General features: G+C 51.9%; 1 protein-coding gene across 1 annotated transcript in view; it reads left to right on the top strand.

The window, feature by feature from the left end:
• Positions 1–9,586: 9,586 nt before the first annotated feature.
• Positions 9,587–25,487, top strand: part of LOC147727870 (E3 ubiquitin-protein ligase TRIM39-like) — a 199,933-nt gene continuing 184,032 nt past the window's right edge. Inside the window, exon 1 of the mRNA XM_086963191.1 lies at positions 9,587–10,000. Within this exon, the coding sequence (XP_086819317.1) occupies positions 9,917–10,000 (84 nt within the window). The 5' untranslated portion in view covers positions 9,587–9,916. The remainder of the gene's footprint in view (positions 10,001–25,487) is intronic.

The following is a 25,487-nucleotide window of genomic DNA, read 5'->3' on the forward strand; positions in this document are numbered from 1 at the left end:
CTTTCTCCCAGTACTGAGCGGGAGTTGTGACTGCGGGAATCGTTCTGGTTCATGTTCCTGAGGTTGCTGGGATGCCCTTTACGAACGAAGACCTGCTAATCTTTGGATCCATTTAGCCCGGCTGCTTCCAGAAGGGCGGTCGTTGCTGCCTGGTTCCGTTGTTTCTGCAACTTCGCCAAAGACTTCTTGTGAGTCCCCGTGATGTTAACGGGTAGACTCTGTGCTGGCTGTGTTTATTTGTTCCTTGGTTCTATAGTTTGTCAAACTTTATTTCACGCGCTCCCGATTTGCCCCGATTATCGGGAGAGACGCTATTCTTCTCTTCTCCCTGTTGCTGGAGTCACGTGTGCAACACGGAGAGAAGACGCTTCCCCTGCTACGTGCATAGTAGACCTGTGGTTTGGAGGAATTGAATCACGGACTATAAAAAACTTTATTGACAATTTCAAACATTCCTGGTCCTAAGGTAGGATCGCTATTCATTGGTTATTTTTGGATTTCCTTCGGTTTTGCCTTTACCGGATTTCGTGTAAAGCTATCACATTCTTCCTGGAGACACTGGAACCATTATTTTTTGTTGGAGACCGAGTTGCTTACTTTTCTGATACCGCTGTTGTAGTCCTGAGTTATATACTTCCCGGGTAAGTTTTAAACATCACACACACAGTGTCCTTTTTAGCTGGGGTAAAGAGTGGGTTGCACCCGAGAGTAACTTGTTGTTATTTTTCTTCTTGTTTCCACTGCAGTTGTTTCTGTCCTGTCCCATGGAACCTTCCTTCAGCGGATAGACCTTTTGGACTTGGTCTCTTCCTTTTCTGGGGTTACCTGGTCACTCTGCCTGTTCTTTAGAACGCGGGGTGGCGGTACTCCTAGGGAAGGTCGAGGCATCAGCTTCACTCCTGAGGCATTGGAATTCTGCCTGGAAACCCCCTGGGGACCCAACACCACTACAGATAGCAAAAAACTCTTAGAACAGGTGGAAAAAACGGTAGCCGATTTCCATAGAATAGAGCAGAACAAGAAAGCAAATAAAATTAAAAAGGACATTAGACTCTACAACGTGGAAAACACTTACCCATATTTACAGAAAGATTACTACACTAACAGAGCCTACTCGAATCCTCAGAACAGTAGACCTTGGGGACGTTTTAACCGGCGCCAAAACTTAGTGGGTTTCTCTGACACGTCTGCTGACTCTTGAGATAACTCAGATTCAGGTGAAGGAGCCAGTACAGCGAGACGAGGTGCAGGTCACTCCACTAATTTTTTAGGCAGGGGCCAACCCAACACTCCTCAACGGGGACGAGTAAAGAAAACACAACGGTGGTTCAACCCACCAGGATAACGCAGAACACGCAACAACTTCTACCAGTGGTAGCTACTCCTACTGACACCATGACACTGACAGATGTTATCCCCATTTTTAACTTATCTAAACATACTCTGCTTGATCATAAATTGTCTTTGCTCAAAAAAAGTCCTCCTTTGTCCCCACCATTCGTCTTAATATTATTGAGCTACAAACGGAACTCCTCAGATTCTTTAGGCGCATTCGCCTAAAGGCCTTTTTTCCACTACATCCATCCCCTGTCAATACCTCAAACACCCCATTCCGTCCTCCCTCTACATTCTCACACTCTACAGGTACGTTACCCGCTGAAATTTTGACATTTTAGAAGCTGGTTCTCAAAGACCTGTCCAACCTGGAGAGTAAGAGAAGATGTATCCCTTACAACATCTCTCTCCAAGAAAAAGAATCCATTAACACTCTCAAAACCAATGTCTCCCTGGTGATAAAAAGTGCTGACAAGGGAGGCGGAATCGTGCTCCAGAAAGCAGATTCATATGAAGCTGAAATCTTACGTCAACTTGGTAATACTGAGCATTATCAAAGATTACCTGGCAACCCCACAAAAGAAATTCAGGAGATCATTTTTAAATTGACTTCTCAAGCTAGTACAGACGGCTTTCTCAGTAAAAAGGAATGACATTTCCTTAATGTAAAGTCACCCCGTATACCAGTCATTTACACTCTGCCCAAAGTTCACAAGAACTCCACCAACCCCCCCGGGCGGCCCATTGTCTCTGCCTGTGGCTCAATTCTGGAACCACTTGGCTCCTATGTGGACTTTTTCATTAAAGGTTTTATACCAGAAACAGCCTGCTATGTGAGAGATAGTATGGCTATGATAAACCTCATTGAGCATCACCCTTTCAAACCAGCTACTGACACACTCTGCACCATGGACGTAGAGTCCTTGTAAACAAATATTCCACAGACAGCTGCTCTTCTAGTGATACAGAAAACCCTTGACTCTCGCCCACGTCCACATACGGTCCCTACTCTTTTCATTCTCCAACTCCTTGAACTATGCTTGACTAGGAATTTCTTCATCTTTGAGAACACGTATTACCAGCAAATTAAGGGGACCTCCATGGGCGCTATTTTTTCTCCCAGCCTAGCTATTCTGTTTATGGATCAATTAGAAACCGTTTCAATTCTCACACCCACTAACCCATTTTTCACAGGCATTTATCTATGGCGAAGATATATTGACGATATTTTTATCATTTGGATCAGGATACCAACACACTATATCAATTTCTTCACTGGTTAAACAATAATTGTTCCGGTTTATCTTTCACTATCACTCTTGACAAATCAGCCACCGCCTTTCTTGACTTGTCAATTTTTCACTCAGAGAGTGAGTTACTTACTAGTCTCTACAGGAAGACTACAGAGCGTAACACGCTCCTGAGCTACGCAAGCAACCACCCACGAACATTAAGGGACTCACTTCCCTATTCCCAATTCCTCAGGATCAGACGAAATTGCTCCTCCATAGAGGACTATTTCAGAGAAGCAGTAAATCTCTCCTGTAAGCTAAAAGATCGTGGCTATCCAAAAAGAATAGTGAGGAATGCCTCAAAACGAGTATGGTATTGCCCACGTGATGTTCTTCTTACCCCGAAAACGAAAAATGAACTTGAAAGAATAGCCTGTGTAACCACTTTTTCCCCAGTATAAAAAAAAATAAGGAAATCCATTATACAGCACTGGCCAACCATCAATGCTGGGAACCTCAATATCGAGAGACCGCTGTTTGCTTTTCGCAAAAGCAGGAACCTGAAAGACCACCTTGTAAGAGCAGCTCTCCCCGCACCAGTCCCACACACTACAATTGACACTGTCTGGGGACTAACCCCCATCTTAGGTCACGCTAAGTGTGGTAAATGCAATGTATGCGAGTTCACGATTGAGGGTAAGAACTTCACGTTTAATAACATCACAGTGGCTCGACAAGGTTTTTCAAATTGTAACACCAGTAATGTGATCTACTTAATACATTGTCCCTGCATGAAATTGTATGTAGGCCAAACGACTCAGAAAGCCAAAACCAGAATTTGCCAACACAGGAGCCGCATCAGATGCAAAACACCGAATGCACCGTTGGTGGACCATTTTTCTGCTGCGAATCACAACGAAGATGATATTCGCTGGACAATTCTGAAAGCTCTCAAGTTGCCGCAAAGCGGTGGCAACATGTCTCAACTACTTAACCGTGAGGAACTAAAAACTATAATCTTGTTCGATACAATTCAAAATGGCCTTAACAGAAGCGAGGACTGGACCACTCTCCTTTGATTGGTCAAACTGACACTCTGTCCTCAATAATGCCCTGGATAACCTCCCGCTGGTTCATTTTCTGGAGGTTTCACGTTTTCGCCCTTGCACTCGAATCTGAGTCTTAATATAATAATTGCTGAAATCTTGATTGTTTTATTTGTATTTTGCTTTAATCTCATTTTCTCTCCTTATTGTAAATATGTAACATACATAATGGCCATGTCACTTTTTACTTGCTAGTCACGCCGTCCGTAAAAACCTATTCCAATCACTCTGCACGACATTCTATTCACTCATCCAAGATGGCAGCTCACTCTGACTTCACCCAGTGAGTCCCTTCTTCATTTCCCTAACCGCTGACTCACTCATAATGGCGGCCGCACCACTCCTTATAAGCACGGCTTTCGCTTCATATACTCAGTGCCTGCCATCACGCCGCATTGATCCAGCACACTGCTGCAAATCCTCCCGTTAGCCCATCACGGCTAACCACCGCTTATTTTAGGTAAGATTGCCATGTCAGTCCATGTTACCGAACCCAGTCGCTAACGCCCTTGTCTGTTCCCATCTGAATAGTGCTTTAACCCGACTCTCTCTCCCCAGCAGAACCACTGTTGGCACTCGGCCACCAGACGTGGTAACTCCCAGGAGTACCTCCAAGGTACCTCACAAACTTGGCCATCTACAAACAATGGGCCACATGCCCCCGTCAGAGCAATCACTCCTTCTGCTACAGGAAGGTGCGACTGCCCCCTCTCCTTGCCTTTATAACGCCCTAATTCCTTACTAGCATTGACCCACACCTCTTTGCTCCCCAGCGGTTTCCCGCCTTACAACTCAAGGCTTAACCAGGCTGGCCCTTCTTCCGACGAGCCGTCCCGTTCCCGCACCGTGGTAAGCTTTCACCACCTCACCGACAGTCACTTACACGTATTCGCTGTGCACTGGACCCAGCAAGTTGAACACCACCCGGCTCAGTTCAGTCCATGCCGACTATCCCATGGAAGAGCACAAACACTGCGCCGTTTTTTTTTATCACAGTTTAAACTTGTTTTATTGTTTAGTATGTTCATAAACAAATGTTTTTCATTGAATCCCGATTATACCGCTTCTTAACATGTCATACTGTTATACGTCTTTCGGGTGACTTGCCTGATATACCGTTATTCCAATTGTTTATGACACCATGTCACAATCGGGTTAGTCTAGCCACGGCAAACTCTCCCCCGGATAGGCACAAACACTGCACTGTTCCTTCAGTATGTCTAATTTGACCTATGTCTATTATTAGAAGGGTTTTCTATTTTGAATTAAGGATACCAGAGTACGCCCCGTTTATACCGCTCGCGGATAATTTGCATATTACATGGTTAGACCACTCTCGGGCACTTGCCCAGATAAACTGTTATTCAAAATGTTTTTATGACACCCTTTCACAATAAGCATTGTTATACCTTGTCACAATTTTCCACTGCCTTTACCTTTCCGCCACAAATGTTAAATCTATTCAATTGATCGTCTGAATGTGAATAATGTGTACCGGCAATATACACGCATTGACCCCTTTTAAATTTCTAAAATGGTGTAAGTGTTCCTATTGGTCACTTCCGTCTCTCTTTTTTTGTCTCCCTGTTTTTCCCTTAACAGGCCTTAACTGTACATACCAGGCAAAAGTTATGTTCTAGTCCTCATGATGATCCCATAAAATTCTGAGCAAGGGATCGAAACGTCGACTTTCTATAATAGAGTCATGTTTGACCATTGTGCCTAACCCTTGCGATTACTATTTTGGCTATACTTGTTGAAACCCTTGTGTATACTGAAATACAAGTGGCGAATGTGTTCATTCTTTGCCTGTTTTTCTTCAATTATTGCTTGTCCTAAATTGTTTGACTCGTCCTTCCACTTCTGCGCACCTTCCCCTCAATGTACAGTACAGGACTGTGCCCTACTTGATATGTTGTTGTTCTTGTACCCTTTACTTTATCTCTAGAATATCATAAAAATAAAAATCCATGTCCGGCTGGACATTGGAACCATATAGTAACCTAATACGGTCTATATCTTATTCTTTATACATTCCTAAATGTCTACTAAGGACCTTTGTCTTTTTAAAATATTCAAGCATGTTCAGGCAGAACTCACCGTCAGCACAGACGGTCTTCTGTTAAGAGGAGGGAGGATAGTCATTCCCCAACCGCTTCGTCAAGGGATTATCAAACTATCACGAAGGGCACCGAGGAGTCGTGGCCACCAAGAAAGCACTTCGAGAACGTGTATGGTTCCCGTCCCTCAACCACATGGTGAAAGCCACACTCAAAGACTGTGCCTCATGTCAGTTCATTAGTCGGGAGGAACCACCGGCTCATTTGCAGATGTCTGAACTACCCGACGGGGTGTGGCAGCAGGTGGCTTTCGACTTATTCGGGCCACTGAAATCAGGCAAATGCATCCTTGTCATCATGGACGAATACTCCCACATCCCTATAGCGCAGCAAGTGTCCTTCACAAAAGCATCAGCTGTTATTCCCGTCATTGATGAGGCATTCGCAGCCTGGGGAATACCTGTAGGAGTAAAGACAGACAACGGACCACCGTTCAACAATCACGATTTTGCTGAATTTACGAAGTACCTCAATTTCAACCATCGGAAAATCACTCCCCTATGGCCCCAAGCCAACGGCATGGTTGAGTGATTTATGGGAACCCTTAAAAAGACAGTTCAGCAAGCGGAATTTGCTCACCGTGACATTCAGCAGGCACTAAACAAAGTGCTGCGAGCGTACAGGACCACGCCACCCAGCACCACAAATCAATGCCCCGCCACCCTGATGCTAGGGCGAATTCTCCGCACGAGATTGCCGACATCAAATACCGTCATGCAACCCCGACTCGTGACCACCGCTCATGACACCCTGGTAAAACTAGACCGTGCAAATAAAGCCAAAATAAAGGATTACGCTGATCGGCGCCGGCACGCGCGACAGAGAGACATTCATGTAAGATACTGGGTGCTGGTAAGACAAGATCGCAAGACCAAAGCAGACAGCCGATACCTTGCCCACCCGATGCGAGTCTCTAGCCAAAAGGAGACTATGATCACCGCCAAATCAGAAGGAAAAAGGATAACCCGGAACATCTCTCATTTCAAGAGATACCACTCGTCGGCCCACGTTCGTTCCCAAGACAGCGGGTCCAGCACGGATTTGTCGAACCATCTAGAAGACAGCGATGGAGCATGTCCCATGCCAGTGAAGCTAGAGGACGCACGAGACAGGCCTACTCCAGATCAAACACGAAGCTGTCGCCCAAAGAGAGTAGTCAAGCGACCCACTCGACTCATTGAAGAACTCTAAGAGACAGTAAGCATTATTGTATAAAGGGGGGAGGTGCAGTGTTGTTTGCTTGACCCTATCTGCATGCAGGGCAGGCGGAACAGGAAAGGGAGGGACCGGGGAAACAGGAGGTAGTTGGGATCGGGGAACGAAGAATAAAGAGGCAGTTACACCCAGCTCCGGGTCCGCGTCTAATTGGGGGGCCAAATATCTAACATGTAGTACAAACTTCCCTCTTACAGAAAAATTGCATCATGATAGCAGTAGTACAAGCTTTCCGCTCTCAATGTAGGTACATCAGAGCATCAGCAGTGCAAGCTTACCTTACTCATGGAATAGCTACATCAGGGTAACAACACTGCAAACTTTCCTTGTACGCAGAACAGGTACATCAGGGCATCAAGAGTGCAAGCTTCCCTCACTCACAGAACTTGTACATCGGGGCATCAGCAGTGCAAGCTTCCCTCACTCACAGAACAGGTACATCAGGGCATCAGCAGTGCAAGCTTCCCTCACTCACAGAACAGGTACATCAGAGAAGCAGAATTGCAAGCTTCCCTCACTCACAGAACAGGTACATCAGGGCATCCGCAGTGCAAGCTTGACTAACTCACTGAACAGGTACATCGGGGCATCAGCAGTGCAAGCTTCCCTCACTCACAGAACAGGTACATCGGGGCATCAGCAGTGCAAGCTTCCCTCACTCACTGAACAGGTACATCAGGCCATCAGCAGTGCAAGCTTCCCTCACTCACTGAACAGGTACATAGGGCCATCAGCAGTGCAAGCTTCCCTCACTCATTGAACAGGTACATTGGGGCATCAGCAGTGCAAGCTTCCCTCACTCACTGAACAGGTACATCAGGCCATCAGCAGTGCAAGCTTCCCTCACTCATTGAACAGGTACATCGGGGCATCAGCAGTGCAAGCTTCCCTCGCTCACTGAACAAGTACATCGGGGCATCAGCAGTGCAAGCTTCCCTCACTCACTGAACAGGTACATCAGGCCATCAGCAGTGCAAGCTTCCCTCACTCATTGAACAGGTACATCGGGGCATCAGCAGTGCAAGCTTCCCTCGCTCACTGAACAAGTACATCGGGGCATCAGCAGTGCAAGCTTCCCTCACTCACTGAACAGGTACATCGGGGCATCAGCAGTGCAAGCTTCCCTCACTCACTGAACAGGTACATCAGAGCATCAGCAGTGCAAGCTTCCCTCACTCACTGAACAGGTACATCGGGGCATCAGCAGTGCAAGCTTCCCTCACTCACAGAACAGGTACATCGGGGCATCAGCAGTGCAAGCTTTGCTCACTCATTGAACAGGTACATCGGGGCATCAGCAGTGCAAGCTTGACTCACTCATCGAACAGGTACATCGGTGCATCAACAGTGCAAGCTTCCCTCGCACACAGAACAGGTACATCAGGGAATCAGCAGTGCAAGCTTCCCTCACTCGCAGAACAAGTACATCAGAGCATCAGCAGTGCAAGCTTCCCTGGCTCTCAGAACAGATACGGCGCAGGCAATAGTATTGTAAGCGCCCTTTTCATACAGAACAGACACTAACAGGCAGCAATATATTCTTCCCTTACACACAAAACTACTAGTTTACTGGCCTGACCAGCAATGCTATGGTAAGGCCAGTAAAAATGTTGAGAAACGATCAAAAGTTTTTATTTTTCAGCCTTTGAAACAAACATTAAAATACAAATACGGGAAGAAAGCCCTTTAGAAAGTATTTTAGAAACGTTTATGAGATTCCTGAAAGATTTTAAAAAGCGAACTTGCGGAATTGGCAAAAACAACACAGAGGATTTTACAGAAACTCATCTACAAGCTTCAGTTCTGCACTTACAGATTCTGGAAATATAACCACATGACGCGTAAATGGCGTCAACCCCAGAGGTAAATCACAAGCAGCAGAAGAGTCAGTTCTCTGCCTGTAACATGAACCCGGAAGTCCCAGCGCACACAGAGAGGGACAGACGCACAGACACACCCACTGCACACAGGGAGGGACAGACGCACAGACACACCCAGTGCACACGGAGAGGGGCAGACGCACAGACACACCCACTGACACAGAGAGGGACAGATGCACAGACACACCCAGTGCACACGGAGAGGGGCAGACGCACAGACACACCCACTGCACACATAGAGGGACAGACGCACAGACACACCCACTGCACACAGGGAGGGACAGACGCACAAACACACCCACTGCACACAGGGAGGGACAGACGCACAGACACACCCACTGCACACAGAGAGGGGCAGACGCACAGACACACCCACTGCACACAGAGAGGGACAGACGCACAGACACACCCACTGCACACAGGGAGGGACAGACGCAACACCCACTGCACACAGGGAGGGACAGACGCACAGACACACCCACTGCACACAGAGAGGGGCAGACGCACAGACACACCCACTGCACACAGAGAGGGACAGACGCACAGACACACCCACTGCACACAGGGAGGGACAGACGCAACACCCACTGCACACAGGGAGGGACAGACGCACAGACACACCCACTGCACACAGGGAGGGACAGACGCACAGACACACCCACTCCATAAAGAGAGAAGCGAAACTTACCTTCACTTCCTGCGTTTCTGTATCATGGCGGCAGCTCAGCTCGGGAACCTCCAGGAAGAGGCCATTTGTTCCGTCTGTTTGGAATATTTCACTGATCCGGTGACTATTGATTGTGGACACAACTTCTGCCGCTCCTGCATCACCGCGAGCTGGAAGGGGAGAGATGGAAACTTCCCCTGTCCACAGTGCAGGGAAACATCTGGGAAAAACCTCCGACCCAACAGGCAGCTGGGGAACATGGTGGAAATGTTAAAACAGCTTCATTTGCCCTCCGTGAAGCCCCCAGAGGAGAATATGTGTGGGAAACATCAGGAGAAACTGAGGCTGTTCTGTGCAGAGGATGATCTGTTTGGTGTGCCGGGAGTCCAAGGAGCACAAAACACACGCAGCAAGTCCAATAGAGGAGGCTGCAGAGGAGCACAAGGTATGTGCCAGGGCATTGATGGATTCCAATGTCCCGCGGTGAGCCCAGTTGAGGAACCTGCAGAGGAGCACAAGGGGGGTGTGTGGGTGTGTGTGTGTGTGGGAGGGGGGGGGGGGGGGGGGGTTGTGAGTGTCCTGGAACGACAAGTGAAGAACACAGGGTACGTCTGTGGAAATTCAGGGATCACAAAGTCCCTCTGTGAGCCCCATCAGGGAGGCAGCCTGAGAGCGGGAGCTCTGTGTGCAAGTGTTCAGAGGGGTCAAGTCATGCAGTGCACCCCATATAGGAAGCTGCAGAAGAGCACAAGGTGTGTGTGTGGGTGTTCAGGATTCACCATTGACTACACTGCTGGAGGCTCATAGAAGATGCAGTGTGTCTGGATAGTCAGAGTTCAAAGGCACCCTGCGGGCCCCACATGAATTGTATTGAATTGAATTGCAATTGCATTTGTATAGCGCTTACTATCTCTGACGTGGCGTCAAAGCGCTTTTTTAGCGGTAGCAGGCTACTCCGGATCCCTTAAAGGATTAGTGTTTAATTAGTATAGTGAAATATGAAAAGTAATTTGAGTGGTGGGTAAGTTAGTCAGTTATTTGGACTCAGTAGGATAGCGGAGGGATAGAAGAGGGAAAAAGGTTTGCATTTATATAGCGCTTGCTACCCCTGAAGGGGCGTTGAAACGCTTTTTTGACGAGTAGAACGATTTTGAAACCATATTAAGAAATTGGGGAAAAATACATAAAAATACATTTAGTTTGTATGCACCCAAAGAAAAAAAGAATATAAAAAGGAAACACTCATCAGACGTGCAGAACGTGAGGAGAAAACATGGTATTGCATGAATACAGAGAAGAGAGATGAAGTGTGAAGCATCTTTATCTTAGTCGAAAAGGGGTTGATTTGTTGTGTACGGATTGGAGAAGGAAGAATAGGAATAAATCACAATAAGAATGAGGAAAAAATGGAAAATGTGATGAGAGGAGCTGGCCAAGGCGAAGCTAGAGTGAAGGAAGGAAGGAGTATTATTTCAGTGATTAAAAGCAAGCTGTCAGACTGCATTGGAGCCGCGGGACACACAGGTTCAATTGACCTCAGCTGAGGGGGTTTGAGTCTGTTTGCCTCATGTGTCCTGGGGCTGACCTATTAGGACTTGGAAGAGCGAACATTAGTGCACCCCTTTGGCACTTGCCTCGCAGGGTCGCAGGCCAAGCAGCCAAGGTTTACCCAGGGAGGTGGTGGAGGGATAGAGACTCCTACCAGAGTCTAACCAAACACGGCTCAATAAATCAACTGCTCGGACAGTGCTTTGTATCAGGAAACACACTTTAATCTAAATCAACATCATGTGTTACACAAACGCAGGGTTAATAATACAAAAATACTGTAAATCGTTCTGGGAAAATAAGAAAGCCAGTATCGGTGATCGAGTGATCCAGCCCTGGTCCAAGGCTCTGCCTGAAAAGGCCTGTCCGCAAAGTTTCCTTTTGCCAAACTGTGCCTTTCTTTAGTACGAGAAGATGAAAGGCAGGTCAACAGTCACCCACGTCACTACCAGGTCACTAGGTCCACGCTTGCACGTTTACATCCTGGGGGCTTGTGTGAGTGAGTCGCCTCAAGACCCCGATGGGGGCTGCAGCGGACATAAAGCAGGCATGGGCTCGCCATGACCACTTGCAGTCCCACTCTCCCCTTCAAACAAAGCCGACCATGAACCCTTTCAACAGAGAGCTACATGCATTTCAAGGGGTGCCCCTCACCCGACCTAGAGAGAACCTCTCAGAGCTCAGTAGGAAGCCCTGGAGCAGTGACTCAAGAGCTCAGTCCACATTAAATGCTGGTTTATGTATTCCCTCAGCACACCTGACCTGGAGACAAGCCCTTCAGATCTCAGTAGGAAGCCCTGGAGTAGTGACTCAGGAGCTCAGTCCACATTAGATGCTGGTGTATCTATTCCCTCAGCACACCTGACCTGGAGACAAGCCCTTCAGATCTCAGTAGGAAGCCCTGGAGTAGTGACTCAGGAGCTCAGTCCACATTAGATGCTGGTGTATCTATTCCCTCAGCACACCTGACCTGGAGACAAGCCCTTCAGATCTCAGTAGGAAGCCCTGGAGTAGTGACTCAGGAGCTCAGTCCACATTAGATGCTGGTGTATCTATTCCCTCAGCACACCTGACCTGGAGACAAGCCCTTCAGATCTCAGTAGGAAGCCCTGGAGTAGAGACTCACGAGCTCAGTCCACATTAGATGCTGGTGTATCTATTCCCTCAGCACACCTGACCTGGAGACAAGCCCTTCAGATCTCAGTAGGAAGCCCTGGAGTAGAGACTCACGAGCTCAGTCCACATTAGATGCTGGTGTATCTACTCCCTCAGCACAGTGCTGTGCCTGGCTCGAGGGCGTTCTGACACCTCGTGTATCAATCTACAGACACTCAAGCCACACTCTCCTTCCAAGTCTCAGCAGTAAGGCTGGATGGTGACAGGAGTATTTTATTCATAGAATCCCACAATGGAGAAGAAAGGGGAGATAAGTCTTCCAGGTGTGCATGTGTCAGTCTTTGGTGAGTAACACCCCAGGTGAAGAGAAGGGCAGGTCATGGTCGAAGACTTACCCTTCCCTTCTCAAGAGGCAGCTGTCTCCTACTAACTACATCACCCATGATCTGCTAGAGGAGATATCCGAAGGAATACAAAGAGCAGGGCCTGACAAAAGGCCACAGCTGCACCTCTAAGGATAGAGGGGTCCCAAGTCATCCCACAAAGGGAGTCCTACAAGATTCATGAACATCTGCAATAAACACTGTACATCTGGCAGGCTAACCCCGACCTCTATCATACTTACAGTAGAGATTCAAGATGGCGCCCCGTCCCTACAGCCAGCCGAGGCGCGCACACTAGGTTCATTCTACTATGACCACATAGTGTCCAAATCCGCTGGATGCAACGAAGAACCCAGAAGACTGGTCAGACATGTCACACCGGCAAGACCAGAAGGCAATGACATCACTGTAGCAAACGGGTAAAAAGGCCTTTTCTATCCCCACAAATCCAAACACAGAAAAGAGCTGACGGTCGCCACTATGAAGAACATGCATATTGCCCCTACCCCTGGCCACAGAAACGAGCTAAGCCACGAACTCTGAGCAGACCCTTTATGATGGCCAGGGCATTTTCAGACAGACAAGCAGACAACAGATTTCAAAGAAGCAAAAACAGTCTAGGAGTATAAGTAAAACAGTAGGAAAGGGCAACACGGCTGAGAGGTTGAGGAACGTAGACCAGAGAGGACACAAGCTGGAGGGAAGAGTGAAACTGAAGAAGACGAGCAAGAAGTCATCGGATGCATAATGACTCGCTTTCCTAGAGCGACTTCCACAGAGATGGGTTTCAGAAGGTTATTGATGATTAAGGAATACTCTTCCCATTCAAACCCTTCCACAGCAGCTCAAAGGATTTCTCAGCAAAGTGAAATGGTTGTCCAAGAGCACAAGGTATGTGCGTGGGTGTTCATGATTCACAAGTGAATACATTACTGGAGTCTCCCAAAAGATGCAATATCTGGGTGTTCAGGGATCAGACACCCGCCGGGTCCCACATAAATGGTTGTCCAATCGCACAAGGTATGGGAGTTGGATTTTAGAGCAATACACAGCATTTAAATCAGCTTTTAGGGATCACAGGTTAGTCGCACCTCCTAGACGAGGGCAAGGGACCTCTGTGATCATTCAGGGATCACCGTTCACTCTGTGGGACTCCGCGGGTCCCTGAAGGGACCTCTGTGATCATTCAGGGATCACAGTTCACTCTGTGGGTCTCCGCGGGTCCCTGAAGGGACCTCTGTGATCATTCAGGGATCACCTTTCACTCTGTGGGTCTCCGCGGGTCCCTGAAGGGACCTCTGTGATCATTCAGGAATCACCGTTCACTCTGTGGGTCTCCGCGGGTCCCTGAAGGGACCTCTGTGATCATTCAGGGATGACCGTTCACTCTGTGGGTCTACGCGGGTCCCTGAAGGGACCTCTGTGATCATTCAGGGATCACCGTTCACTCTGTGGGTCTCCACGGTTCCCTGGAGAAGGGACCTCTGTGATCATTCAATGATCACCTTTCACTCTGTGGGTCTCCGCGGGTCCCTGAAGGGACCTCTGTGATCATTCAGGAATCACCGTTCACTCTGTGGGTCTCCGCGGGTCCCTGAAGGGACCTCTGTGATCATTCAGGGATCACCGTTCACACTGTGGGTCTCCGCGGGTCCCTGAAGGGACCTCTGTGATCATTCAGGGATCACCGTTCACTCTGTGGGTCTCCACGGGTCCTTGAAGGGACCTCTGTGATCACTCAGGGATCACTGTTCACTCTGTGGGTCTCCACAGGTCCCTGAAGGGACCTCTGTGATCATTCAGGGATCACCGTTCACTCTGTGGGTCTCAGCGGTTCCCTGGAGAAGGGACCTCTATGATCATTCAGGGATCACCGTTCACTCTGTGGGTCTCCGCGGTTCCCTGGAGAAGGGACCTCTGTGATCATTCAGGGATCACCGTTCACTCTGTGGGTCTCTGCGGGTCCCTGAAGGGACCTCTACGATCATTCAGGGATCACCGTTCACTCTGTGGGTCTCTGTGGGTCCCTGAAGGGACCTCTGTGATCATTCAGGGATCACTGTTCACTATGTGGGTCTCCGCGGTTCCCTGGAGAAGGGACCTCTATGATCATTAAGGGATCACCGTTCACTCTGTGGGTCTCCGCGGGTCCCTGAAGGGACCTATGTGATCACTCAGGGATCACCGTTCACTCTGTGGGTCTCCGCGGGTCCCTGAAGGGACCTCTGTGATCACTCAGGGATCACCGTTCACTCTGTGGGTCTCAGCGGTTCCCTGGAGAAGGGACCTCTGTGATCATTCAGGGATCACTGTTCACTCTGTGGGTCTCCTTGGGTCCCTGAAGGGACCTCTATGATCATTCAGGGATCACTGTTCACTCTGTGGGTCTCTGCGGGTCCCTGAAAGGACCTCTGTGATCACTCAGGGATCACTGTTCACTCTGTGGGTCTCCGCGGGTCCCTGAAGGGACCTCTGTGATCACTCTGTGGGTCTTCACGGGTCCCTGAAGGGACCTCTGTGATCACTGGGGTCTAGCTCCTCTGGGTCCTTCAGCAGCAGTGTTTTTTCCTCGGTCCTGGGGTCTAGCGCCTCTGGGGTCCTTCAGCAGCAGCAGTGTTTCTTCCTCGGTCCTGGGGTCTAGCGCCTCTGGGTCCTTCAGCAGCAGTGTTTCTTCCTCGGTACTGGGGTCTAGTGCCTCTGGGGTCCTTCAGTAGCAGTAGGGTTTCTTCCTCGGTCCTGGGGTCTAGCGCCTCTGGGGTCCTTCAGCAGCAGCAGCAGTGTTTCTTCCTCGGTCCTGGGGTCTAGCGCCTCTGGGTCCTTCAGCAGCAGTGTTTCTTCCTCGGTCCTGGGGTCTAGCGCCTCTGGGGTCCCTCAGCAGCAGCAGGGTTTCTTCCTCGTTCCTGGGGTCTAGCGCCTCTGGGGTCCGTCTGCAGCAGGGTTTCTTCCTCAGTCCTGGGGTCTAGCGCCTCTGGGTCCTTCAGCAGCAGTTTCTTCCTCTGTCCTAGGGTCTTGCACCTCCGGGGTCCATCAACAGCAGCAGTGTTTCTTCCTCGGTCCTGGGGTCTAGTGCCTCCGGGGTCCTTCAGCAGCAGCAGTGTTTCTTCCTCGGTCCCGGGGTCTAGCTCCTCCGGGGTCCTTCAGCAGCAGTGTTTCTTCCTCGGTCCTGGGGTCTAGCGCCTCCGGGGTCCTTCAGCAGCAGCAGTGTTTTTTCCTCGGTCCTGGGGTCTAGCGCCTCCGGGGTCCTTCAGCAGCAGCAGTGTTTCTTCCTCGGTCCTGGGGTCCAGCGCCTCTGGGGTCCTTCAGCAGGAGCAGTATTTCTTCTTCGGTCCCGGGGTCTAGCGCCTCCGGGGTCCTTCAGTACCAGCAGTGTTTCTTTTTCGGTCCTGGGGGCTAGCGCCTCCGGGGTCCTTCAGCAACAGTGTTTCTTCCTCGGTCCTGGGGTCTAGCTCCTCCGGGGTCCTTCAGCAGCAGCAGTGTTTTTTCCTCGGTCCTGGGGTCTAGCGCCTCCTGGGTCCTTCAGCCGCAGCAGTGTTTCTTCCTCGGTCCTGGGGTCTAGCTCCTCCGGGGTCCCTCAGCTGCAGCAGTGTTTCTTCTTAGGTTTGGTTACAGACCATGTACATGTTTGATGCACGCTCTCTCATTTTGGTTGTCTGTTTTCTGTTGCAGATCCTACCTGGGATTGCTGACTGTACTCTTTCTGTGTCTGTTCCCTGTCACAGACCATGCCTAGGGTTGGTGCCTGCTCTCTTCCTGTGTCTGTTCTTGTCACAGACCCTGCCTGCAGTTGGTACCTGCACTCTCCCTGTGTCTGTTCTCTGTCACAGACCCTGCCTGGGATTGATACCTGCACTCTTCCTGTGTCTCTTCTCTGTCACATCCCCTGCCTGGGGTTGGTGCCTGCAGTCTTCCTGTTCCTCTTCTCTTTCACAGACTTTTTAGAACTCAGGGTCTCTTGTTGTCAATGGTATACACCTGTCCAAATAGGGACCCTTGTGTCTAAGTCAGGGAAAGGGGATTACACTACTGGACAACGCCTTTTCACCCCTTGGTAGCTTGGCATGAGGAGACCGGCTTACCTCAGAGGCAGTGTGTTAAGTATTTGTGAACACATATAGTAATACAGTGAAAATACTACAGATGGACACCACAACGGGTTGTATAAAAATAAGTATTCTTTATATAGACTTATCACAAGACCACAAACGACAAAAATCCACAATCCTATAATCACAATTAATACTTCACGATGGTAGAAGCAATTCAAAAATAGGTTCTTCACTTAAAGCAGTCTTTAGCAACGGATAACTCCAACATGAGTTATCAAGACGTCGAGGTCAAAGTGTTCCCACAGTATGGCGGCGACCGCGAGGTGCGCAGCGTCGGGCCCAGAGTCAAAACCGACCCCCACAGAACAGTACCTTGGAAAGAAAAACAAAGACAGCTCATGGCGTCGGAGAGATGCAATGTTGTTGATGCGTTGCAGCGTCGGTTCCTTGTTTCGAGGGAGATGATGCAGCTGTGTTCCGGATGCTTGCTCAGGCAGGGGAGGCTTTGGTTCCTCATCGGAGAGGAGGTGACGTTACGATGGTGCAGACACCACGTTTCCTTACGATGTCACAATCTTGATGAGTTCTTGGCCACCTTCGTGGAGGATCGGCTTCGTGATGATGTCAGTTTTGGAGTCGATACGGTACAGCAGCAAGCTTTGGGCTACATGTACCAGTCGTAGCAGTGCTCATGACTTCTATGCAGATTGTGGCGACGTTTGCTGGCGTTCGTTTTGCAGATTCCTTCTGTAGCGACTGAAACAGCACGTTCCAGAAGCAAGCAAACAGAAGGGATGAAGCCTTTTGTATCCCTGAGACTTCGGACAGGAGGCAAGCTCAGTTCAAGCCCATGGAGAAATATTCTTCTAGATGATGTATGTATTTTGGTATTTATTGAGCGCATATATCACCCGTAGGTCTCATAGCGCTAGCTAATACTCTGGACAGACCGACCGCCAAGACAACCGGACAGGAGGGACTGTGCTAGAATAGCCAGGTTTTGAGGAGTCTACAACATTTTTTGTGGTCAGTTTCCAGGCGGAGGGGTAGAGGCAGTTTGTTCCAGGTTTCGGGCGCTATCCGGGAAAAGGATCTGCCACCATTCCTAATGGTACAAACCTTAGGCACTGTTAGGTGGTACTTGCTAGTGGACCTAAGGGTTCTTACCTGTTGGTGTATTGTAAGCTTTTTGGCTAGATAATGTTGTCCTTTGTTATTAAGTCTTATGCACCAGACAGCAGAGTTTTAAATGAATCCTCCTTTTGACTGGAAGCCAGTGGAGGGTCCTTAGACTAGGCGCAGAGGGAGAATGCGGGGCACATTTAGGAGCAGTCTGGCCACTGTGTTCTGCTTGACCTGGAGTTTGGCCAGTAGCTCTACATTAGTAGAGGCAAGGAGTGAGTTACCATAGTTTGGGCGACTAATAATTAGTCCCTGTACTAAGGGCATGCAGGAGGAAAGAGGGATCCACTTAAATATTTTCCTGAGACTGTGCATGAGTCCGATTGTTGATGTGGTTTAACATGGAGAGTTTAGAGTCTAGAATTACACCAAGATTGCGCACAGCTGTGTTGGGTGGAGGGCAGGGTCACAGGCTGGAGGGCCACCAGTCGTTGTTCCATAGTTTTGATGCGTCCCCGAACAGAGCAAAATCTCTGTTTGGTTGGCATTGAGGTGGAGGTGGTTATTCGTCATCCAATCATTTATTGCGGACATGCAGTGTTTGAAACGCTTTTTGGTCTCTGGGAGGTCCGGTCCCAAGGTGATTAATAGCTGTGTGTCATATGTGTAAGACACTGTCTGTAAACCAAAAGCTTTAATAAGTTTGGCTAGTGGTGGCATGTACAGGTTAAAAAGCGTAGTGCTCAAGATAGAACCTTGTGGGACACCTTTGTTGATTGGCTGGCTTTTCAAGGAGAAGTCTCCTATTTGAACCTTGGAGTAACGGTCCGTCAGATAGCTCTTGAGCCAGTTCAGTGCTGTGCTCTCGAGACTAGATACGCGTAGGCAATCCGGAAGGACGCCGTGCGAAATGGTGTCGAAGGCTGCCAACAGGTCAAGAAGGACTAGTATGGCTGATTGTCTGGCATCCAAGAAAAGTCTGATATTATAGACAATTTGAAGGCATACTAAACTCTAATCTCTACCTCGTCTCCTGGGTCAGTTTGGATTATAAGATGTAATAATCAAACCACCCATTTTGGCCTATGGGGACAGGTAGCCTTTCAATAGTCAAAAACGAAATAAGTTGTAATTCACTATCAGGACATGCCACACATGCCAGGGCATGTCCTACCTTTTACATACAGCGCACCCTGCCCGTAGGCCTGCTATAGGGGTGATTGATGTATAGAAAAGGGAAGGTTCAAGGACTGGTGAGCGGTTGCACTCGCTGAGTCAAAATAGCAGTCCCAGACTGCGCACAGTCTCTGCAATGGCAGGCCCGAGTTACACCTTACAGGCTGCTTTGGTGGGTGGCACAATCGGTGCTGCAAGTCCACCAGCAGCTTTTGATTTACAAGCCCTAGGCACACGCAGTGCACAATACTAGGGTCTGACAGTAAATCAAATAAGTCAATCATGGAGTCACTAACCAAAACAAAAGTTTAACTCAGGGAGCACTTGCACTGTGGCACTGACACAGACAGTGTCTGGGGTTGGTGCCTGCACTCTTCCTGTGTCTGTCTGTTCACTGTCACAGACCCTGCCTGGGGTTGGTACCTGCACTCTTCCTGTGTCTGTCTGTTCTCTGTCACAGACCCTGCCTGGGGTTGGTGCCTGCACTCTTCCTGTGTCTGTCTGTTCTCTGTCACAGACGCTGCCTGGGGTTGGTACCTGCTCTCTTCCTGTGTCTGTTCTCTGTCACAGCCCCTGCCTGAGGTTGGTGCCGACACTCTTCCTGTGTCTGTTCTGTCACAGACCCTGCCTGGGGTTGGTGCCTGCAATCTTCTTGTATCTGTCTGTTCACTGTCACAGATCCTTCCTGGGGTTGGTACCTGCTCTCTTCTGTGTCTGTCTGTTCTCTGTCGCAGACCCTGCCTGGGGTTGGTGCCTGCACTCCTCCTTTGTCTGTACTCTGTCACAGACCCTACCTGGGGTTGGTGCCTGCACTCTTCCTGTGTCTGTTCTCTGTCACAGACCCTGCCTGGGGTTGATGCCTGCACTCTTCTTGTGTCTGTGTGTTCTCTGTCACAGACACTGCCTGGAGTTGGTGCCTGTACTCTTCCTGTGTCTGTTCTCTGTCACAGATCCTGCACGGATAGGTGCCTGCACTCTTCCTGTGTCTGTTCTGTCACAGATCCTGCCTGGGGTTCGTGCCTGCACTCTTCCCGTGTCTGTCCTCTGTCACAGACCTTGCCTGGGGTTGGTACGTGCTCTCTTCCTGTGTCTGTTCTCTGTCACAGACCCTGCATGTGGCTGGCACCTGTACAGAACAAGGTCCTAATATGGTTATTCAGTCAGTGAGATGTAGATGGAGCATATTCAAGAAAGGGGCCATAACAGTGTCTGGATTCTTCTCTGTGATACCTAGGGCTGGTTATCACAATCCTGATATGTGGGACTGGTACTTACAATCTGGATATGTTTGTCTTGTACTTGCCTTATTAATGTATGACTGGTACGAACAGTCTGGGCAGGTGTCACAGGTACTTGTGATCTGGAGGCTATCCTGGTCGCCCGCCCCCTTGTTAGCAGGCACACTGGAGACAATATGGGTAGGGTTTGGTCTCTTTTATTAAGACTCACTTCTTCGTTTATCCCAGTAGTTCGCGGGTACTTATGTTTTTTCACAGACTTGAACAATGTTTGTGTAAAACAAAACAAATAAGTCCACATTCAGAGGAAGCGATTTTCTTCTTGTTAGGGTACCATCCCGGCCTTGTTTTCTCTCCTCACGCTGAAATACCGGAAAAGGAACATAAAAAAAACAAAAGAAAGAAGGACACAGTTGGATCACTTTGGTCTGGTGCCAGTTTTGAGGAAAAAGTGCTCCCGTCACCTGTGCTTCCTAACGTGTCGAGCCTAGGTGCCAAGGGGATTTCAGTGTTTCGGGGTAGAGTGACTCATAACCCCGCCCACAAGCCCTTAAGACAAATAAGTCTTGCTCAGGGCACTTGCCTGGAACCACAAACCTCATGGGCCGCGGGTTTGGGAGTCCCAGCCTCCTCTTCTCCGGTTGGAAAGCTGGACTCAATCTCGTTGCTCCCGGAGGGGTCCCTCCACGGCGGCTTCTCCTCCTGCTCACAGTCGAATCTTCGGTCCTCTCTTCCTTGGCTCCTTCTTTCTCCTCCGCGTACCTCCTCTGGTCGATTCCCGGCATCTCCTTGACCTCGCTTGATTGGCCCCACTGCTCTCTAGTTGGCGGTCCGCCGATTTCCTGCTGGGCTACTGGACTGTTCACCCTGCTTATGGTCTGGAACATGGCAGCTGCTCCCCCCGGAAGAACATTTTGAAATACAAGTGGGCAAATGGTCTCCCTCTGTCTGTCTCCCTCCCTCTGTTGCCCACCTCCCTCTGTCTGTGTCGCCCTCTGTCTGTGTCGCCCTCTGTCTGTGTCGCCCTCTGTCTGTGTCGCCCTCTGTCTGTGTCGCCCTCTGTCTGTGTCGCCCTCTGTCTGTGTCGCCCTCTGTCTGTGTCGCCCTCTGTCTGTGTCGCCCTCTGTCTGTGTCGCCCTCTGTCTGTGTCGCCCTGACTTCCTCCCTCTGTCTCCCCCTGACTCCCTCCCTCTGCCACCCTCCCTCTCACCCTGACTCCCTCCCTCTGTCTCACCCTGACTCCCCCCCCTCTGTCTCACCCTGACTTCCCCCCCTCTGTCTCACCCTGACTTCCCCCCCTCTGTCTCACCCTGACTTCCCCCCCTCTGTCTCACCCTGACTTCCCCCCCTCTGTCTCACCCTGACTTCCCCCCCTCTGTCTCACCCTGACTTCCCCCCCTCTGTCTCACCCTGACTTCCCCCCTCTGTCTCACCCTGACTTCCCCCCTCTGTCTCACCCTGACTCCCCCCCTCTGTCTCACCCTGACTCCCCCCCTCTGTCTCACCCTGACTCCCCCCCTCTGTCTCACCCTGACTCCCCCCCTCTGTCTCACCCTGACTCCCCCCCTCTGTCTCACCCTGACTCCCCCCCTCTGTCTCACCCTGACTCCCCCCCTCTGTCTCACCCTGACTCCCTCCCTCTGTCTCACCCTGACTCCCTCCCTCTGTCTCACCCTGACTCCCTCCCTCTGTCTCACCCTGACTCCCTCCCTCTGTCTCACCCTGACTCCCTCCCTCTGTCTCACCCTGACTCCCTCCCTCTGTCTCACCCTGACTCCCTCCCTCTGTCTCACCCTGACTCCCTCCCTCTGTCTCACCCTGACTCCCTCCCTCTGTCTCACCCTGACTCCCTCCCTCTGTCTCACCCTGACTCCCTCCCTCTGTCTCACCCTGACTCCCTCCCTCTGTCTCACCCTGACTCCCTCCCTCTGTCTCACCCTGACTCCCTCCCTCTGTCTCACCCTGACTCCCTCCCTCTGTCTCACCCTGACTCCCTCCCTCTGTCTCACCCTGACTCCCTCCCTCTGTCTCACCCTGACTCCCTCCCTCTGTCTCACCCTGACTCCCTCCCTCTCACCCTGACTCCCTCCCTCTGTCTCACCCTGACTCCCTCCCTCTGTCTCACCCTGACTCCCTCCCTCTGTCTCACCCTGACTCCCTCCCTCTGCCTCCCTCCCTCTGTCTCACTCTGCCTCCCTCCCTCTGTCTCACTCTGCCTCCCTCCCTCTGTCTCACTCTGCCTCCCTCTGTCTCACTCTACCTCCCTCCCTCTGCCACCCTCCCTCTGCCTCCCTGTCTCACTCTGCCTCCCTCCGCCACCCTCCCTCTGTCTCACTCTGCCTCCCTCCCTCTGCCTGCCTCCCTCTGTCTCACTCTGCCTCCCTCCCTCTGCCACCCTCCCTCTGTCTCACTCTGCCTCCTTCCCTCAGCCAACGTCCCTGTCTCACCCTGACTCCCTCCCTCTGTCTCACCCTGACTCCCTCCCTCTGTCTCACCCTGCCTCCCTCCCTCTGTCTCACCCTGCCTCCCTCCCTCTGCCTCCCTCCCTCTGTCTCACTCTGCCTCCCTCCCTCTGCCACCCTCCCTCTGTCTCACTCTGCCTCCCTCCCTCTGCCACCCTCCCTCTGTCTCACTCTGCCTCCCTCCCTCTGCCTCCCTCCCTCTCCCTCCCTCCCTCTCCCCCCCTCTGTCTCACTCTGCCTCCCTCCCTCTGCCTCCCTCCCTCTGTCTCACTCTGCCTCCCTCCCCCTGCCTCCCTCCCTCTCCCTCCCTCTCCCTCCCTCTGTCTCCCCCTGACTCCCTCCCTCTGCCACCCTCCCTCTCACCCTGACTCACTCCCTCTGTCTCACCCTGACTCACTCCCTCTGTCTCACCCTGACTCACTCCCTCTGTCTCACCCTGACTTCCCCCCCTCTGTCTCACCCTGACTTCCCCCCCTCTGTCTCACCCTGACTTCCCCCCCTCTCTCACCCTGACTCCCCCCCTCTCTCACCCTGACTCCCCCCCTCTGTCTCACCCTGACTCCCCCCTCTGTCTCACCCTGACTCCCCCCCTCTGTCTCACCCTGACTCCCCCCCTCTGTCTCACCCTGACTCCCCCCCTCTGTCTCACCCTGACTCCCCCCCTCTGTCTCACCCTGACTCCCCCCCTCTGTCTCACCCTGACTCCCCCCCTCTGTCTCACCCTGACTCCCCCCCTCTGTCTCACCCTGACTCCCCCCCTCTGTCTCACCCTGACTCCCCCCCTCTGTCTCACCCTGACTCCCCCCCTCTGTCTCACCCTGACTCCCCCCCTCTGTCTCACCCTGACTCCCCCCCTCTGTCTCACCCTGACTCCCCCCCTCTGTCTCACCCTGACTCCCCCCCTCTGTCTCACCCTGACTCCCTCCCTCTGTCTCACCCTGACTCCCTCCCTCTGTCTCACCCTGACTCCCTCCCTCTGTCTCACCCTGACTCCCTCCCTCTGTCTCACCCTGACTCCCTCCCTCTGTCTCACCCTGACTCCCTCCCTCTGTCTCACCCTGACTCCCTCCCTCTGTCTCACCCTGACTCCCTCCCTCTGTCTCACCCTGACTCCCTCCCTCTGTCTCACCCTGACTCCCTCCCTCTGTCTCACCCTGACTCCCTCCCTTTGTCTCACCCTGACTCCCTCCCTCTGTCTCACCCTGACTCCCTCCCTCTGTCTCACCCTGACTCCCTCCCTCTGTCTCACCCTGACTCCCTCCCTCTGTCTCACCCTGACTCCCTCCCTCTGTCTCACCCTGACTCCCTCCCTCTGTCTCACCCTGACTCCCTCCCTCTGTCTCACCCTGACTCCCTCCCTCTGTCTCACCCTGACTCCCTCCCTCTGTCTCACCCTGACTCCCTCCCTCTGTCTCACCCTGACTCCCTCCCTCTGTCTCACCCTGACTCCCTCCCTCTGTCTCACCCTGACTCCCTCCCTCTGTCTCACCCTGACTCCCTCCCTCTGTCTCACCCTGACTCCCTCCCTCTGTCTCACCCTGACTCCCTCCCTCTGTCTCACCCTGACTCCCTCCCTCTGTCTCACCCTGACTCCCTCCCTCTGTCTCACCCTGACTCCCTCCCTCTGTCTCACCCTGACTCCCTCCCTCTGTCTCACCCTGACTCCCACCCTCTGCCTCACCCTGACTCCCACCCTCTGCCTCACCCTGCCTCCCACCCTCTGCCTCACCCCGCCTCCCTCCCTCTGCCTCCCTCCCTCTGCCTCCCTCCCTCTCCTTCCCTCTGCCTGCCTCCCTCTGCCTCCCTCTGTCTCACTCTGCCTCCCTCCCTCTGCCACCCTCCCTCCCTCTGCCTCCCTGTCTCCCTCTGCCTCCCTCCCTCTGCCACCCTCCCTCTGTCTCACTCTGCCTCCCTCCCTCTGCCTCCCTCACTCTGCCACCCTCCCTCTGTCTCCCTCTGCCTCCCTCCCTCTGCCTCCCTCCCTCTGTCTCCCTCTGCCTCCCTCCCTCTGCCACCCTCCCTCTGTCTCACTCTGTCTCACTCTGCCTCCCTCCCTCTGCCACCCTCCCTCTGTCTCACTCTGCCTCCCTCCCTCTGCCTCCCTCCCTCTGCCTCCCTCCCTCTGCCTCCCTCCCTCTGCCTCCCTCCCTCTGCCTCGCTCCCTCTGCCTCGCTCCCTCTGCCTCCCTCCCTCTGCCTCCCTCTGTCTCACTCTGCCTCCCTTCCTCTGCCTCCCTCTGTCTCACTCTGCCTCCCTTCCTCTGCCTGCCTCACTCTGCCTCCCTCCCTCTGCCTCCCTCCCTCTGTCTCATTCTGCCTCCCTCCCTCTGCCTCCCTCCCTCTGCCTCCCTCTCCCTCCCTCTGTCTCACTCTGCCTCCCTCCCTCTCCCTCCCTCCCTCTCCCCCCCCTCTGTCTCACTCTGCCTCCCTCCCTCTGCCTCCCTCTCTCTCACTCTGCCTCCCTCCCTCTGCCTCCCTCTGTCTCACTCTGCCTCCCTCCCTCTGCCACCCTCCCTGTCTCACCATGCCTCACTCCCTCTGCCTCACTCCCTCTGCCTCCCTCCCTCTGCCACCCTCCCTCTCTCACCCTGACTCCCTCCCTCTGTCTCCCCCTGACTCCCTCCCTCTGTCTCCCCCTGACTCCCTCCCTCTGTCTCCCCCTGACTCCCTCCCTCTGTCTCCCCCTGACTCCCTCCCTCTGTCTCCCCCTGACTCCCTCCCTCTGTCTCCCCCTGACTCCCCCCCTCTGTCTCACCCTGACTCCCCCCCTCTGTCTCACCCTCCCTCTGTCTCCCCCTGACTCCCTCCCTCTGTCTCCCCCTGACTCCCTCCCTCTGTCTCC

This window comes from Lissotriton vulgaris, chromosome 3_1, assembly GCF_964263255.1.
Source record: "Lissotriton vulgaris chromosome 3_1, aLisVul1.2, whole genome shotgun sequence".
Taxonomy (NCBI): Eukaryota; Metazoa; Chordata; class Amphibia; order Caudata; family Salamandridae; genus Lissotriton; species Lissotriton vulgaris.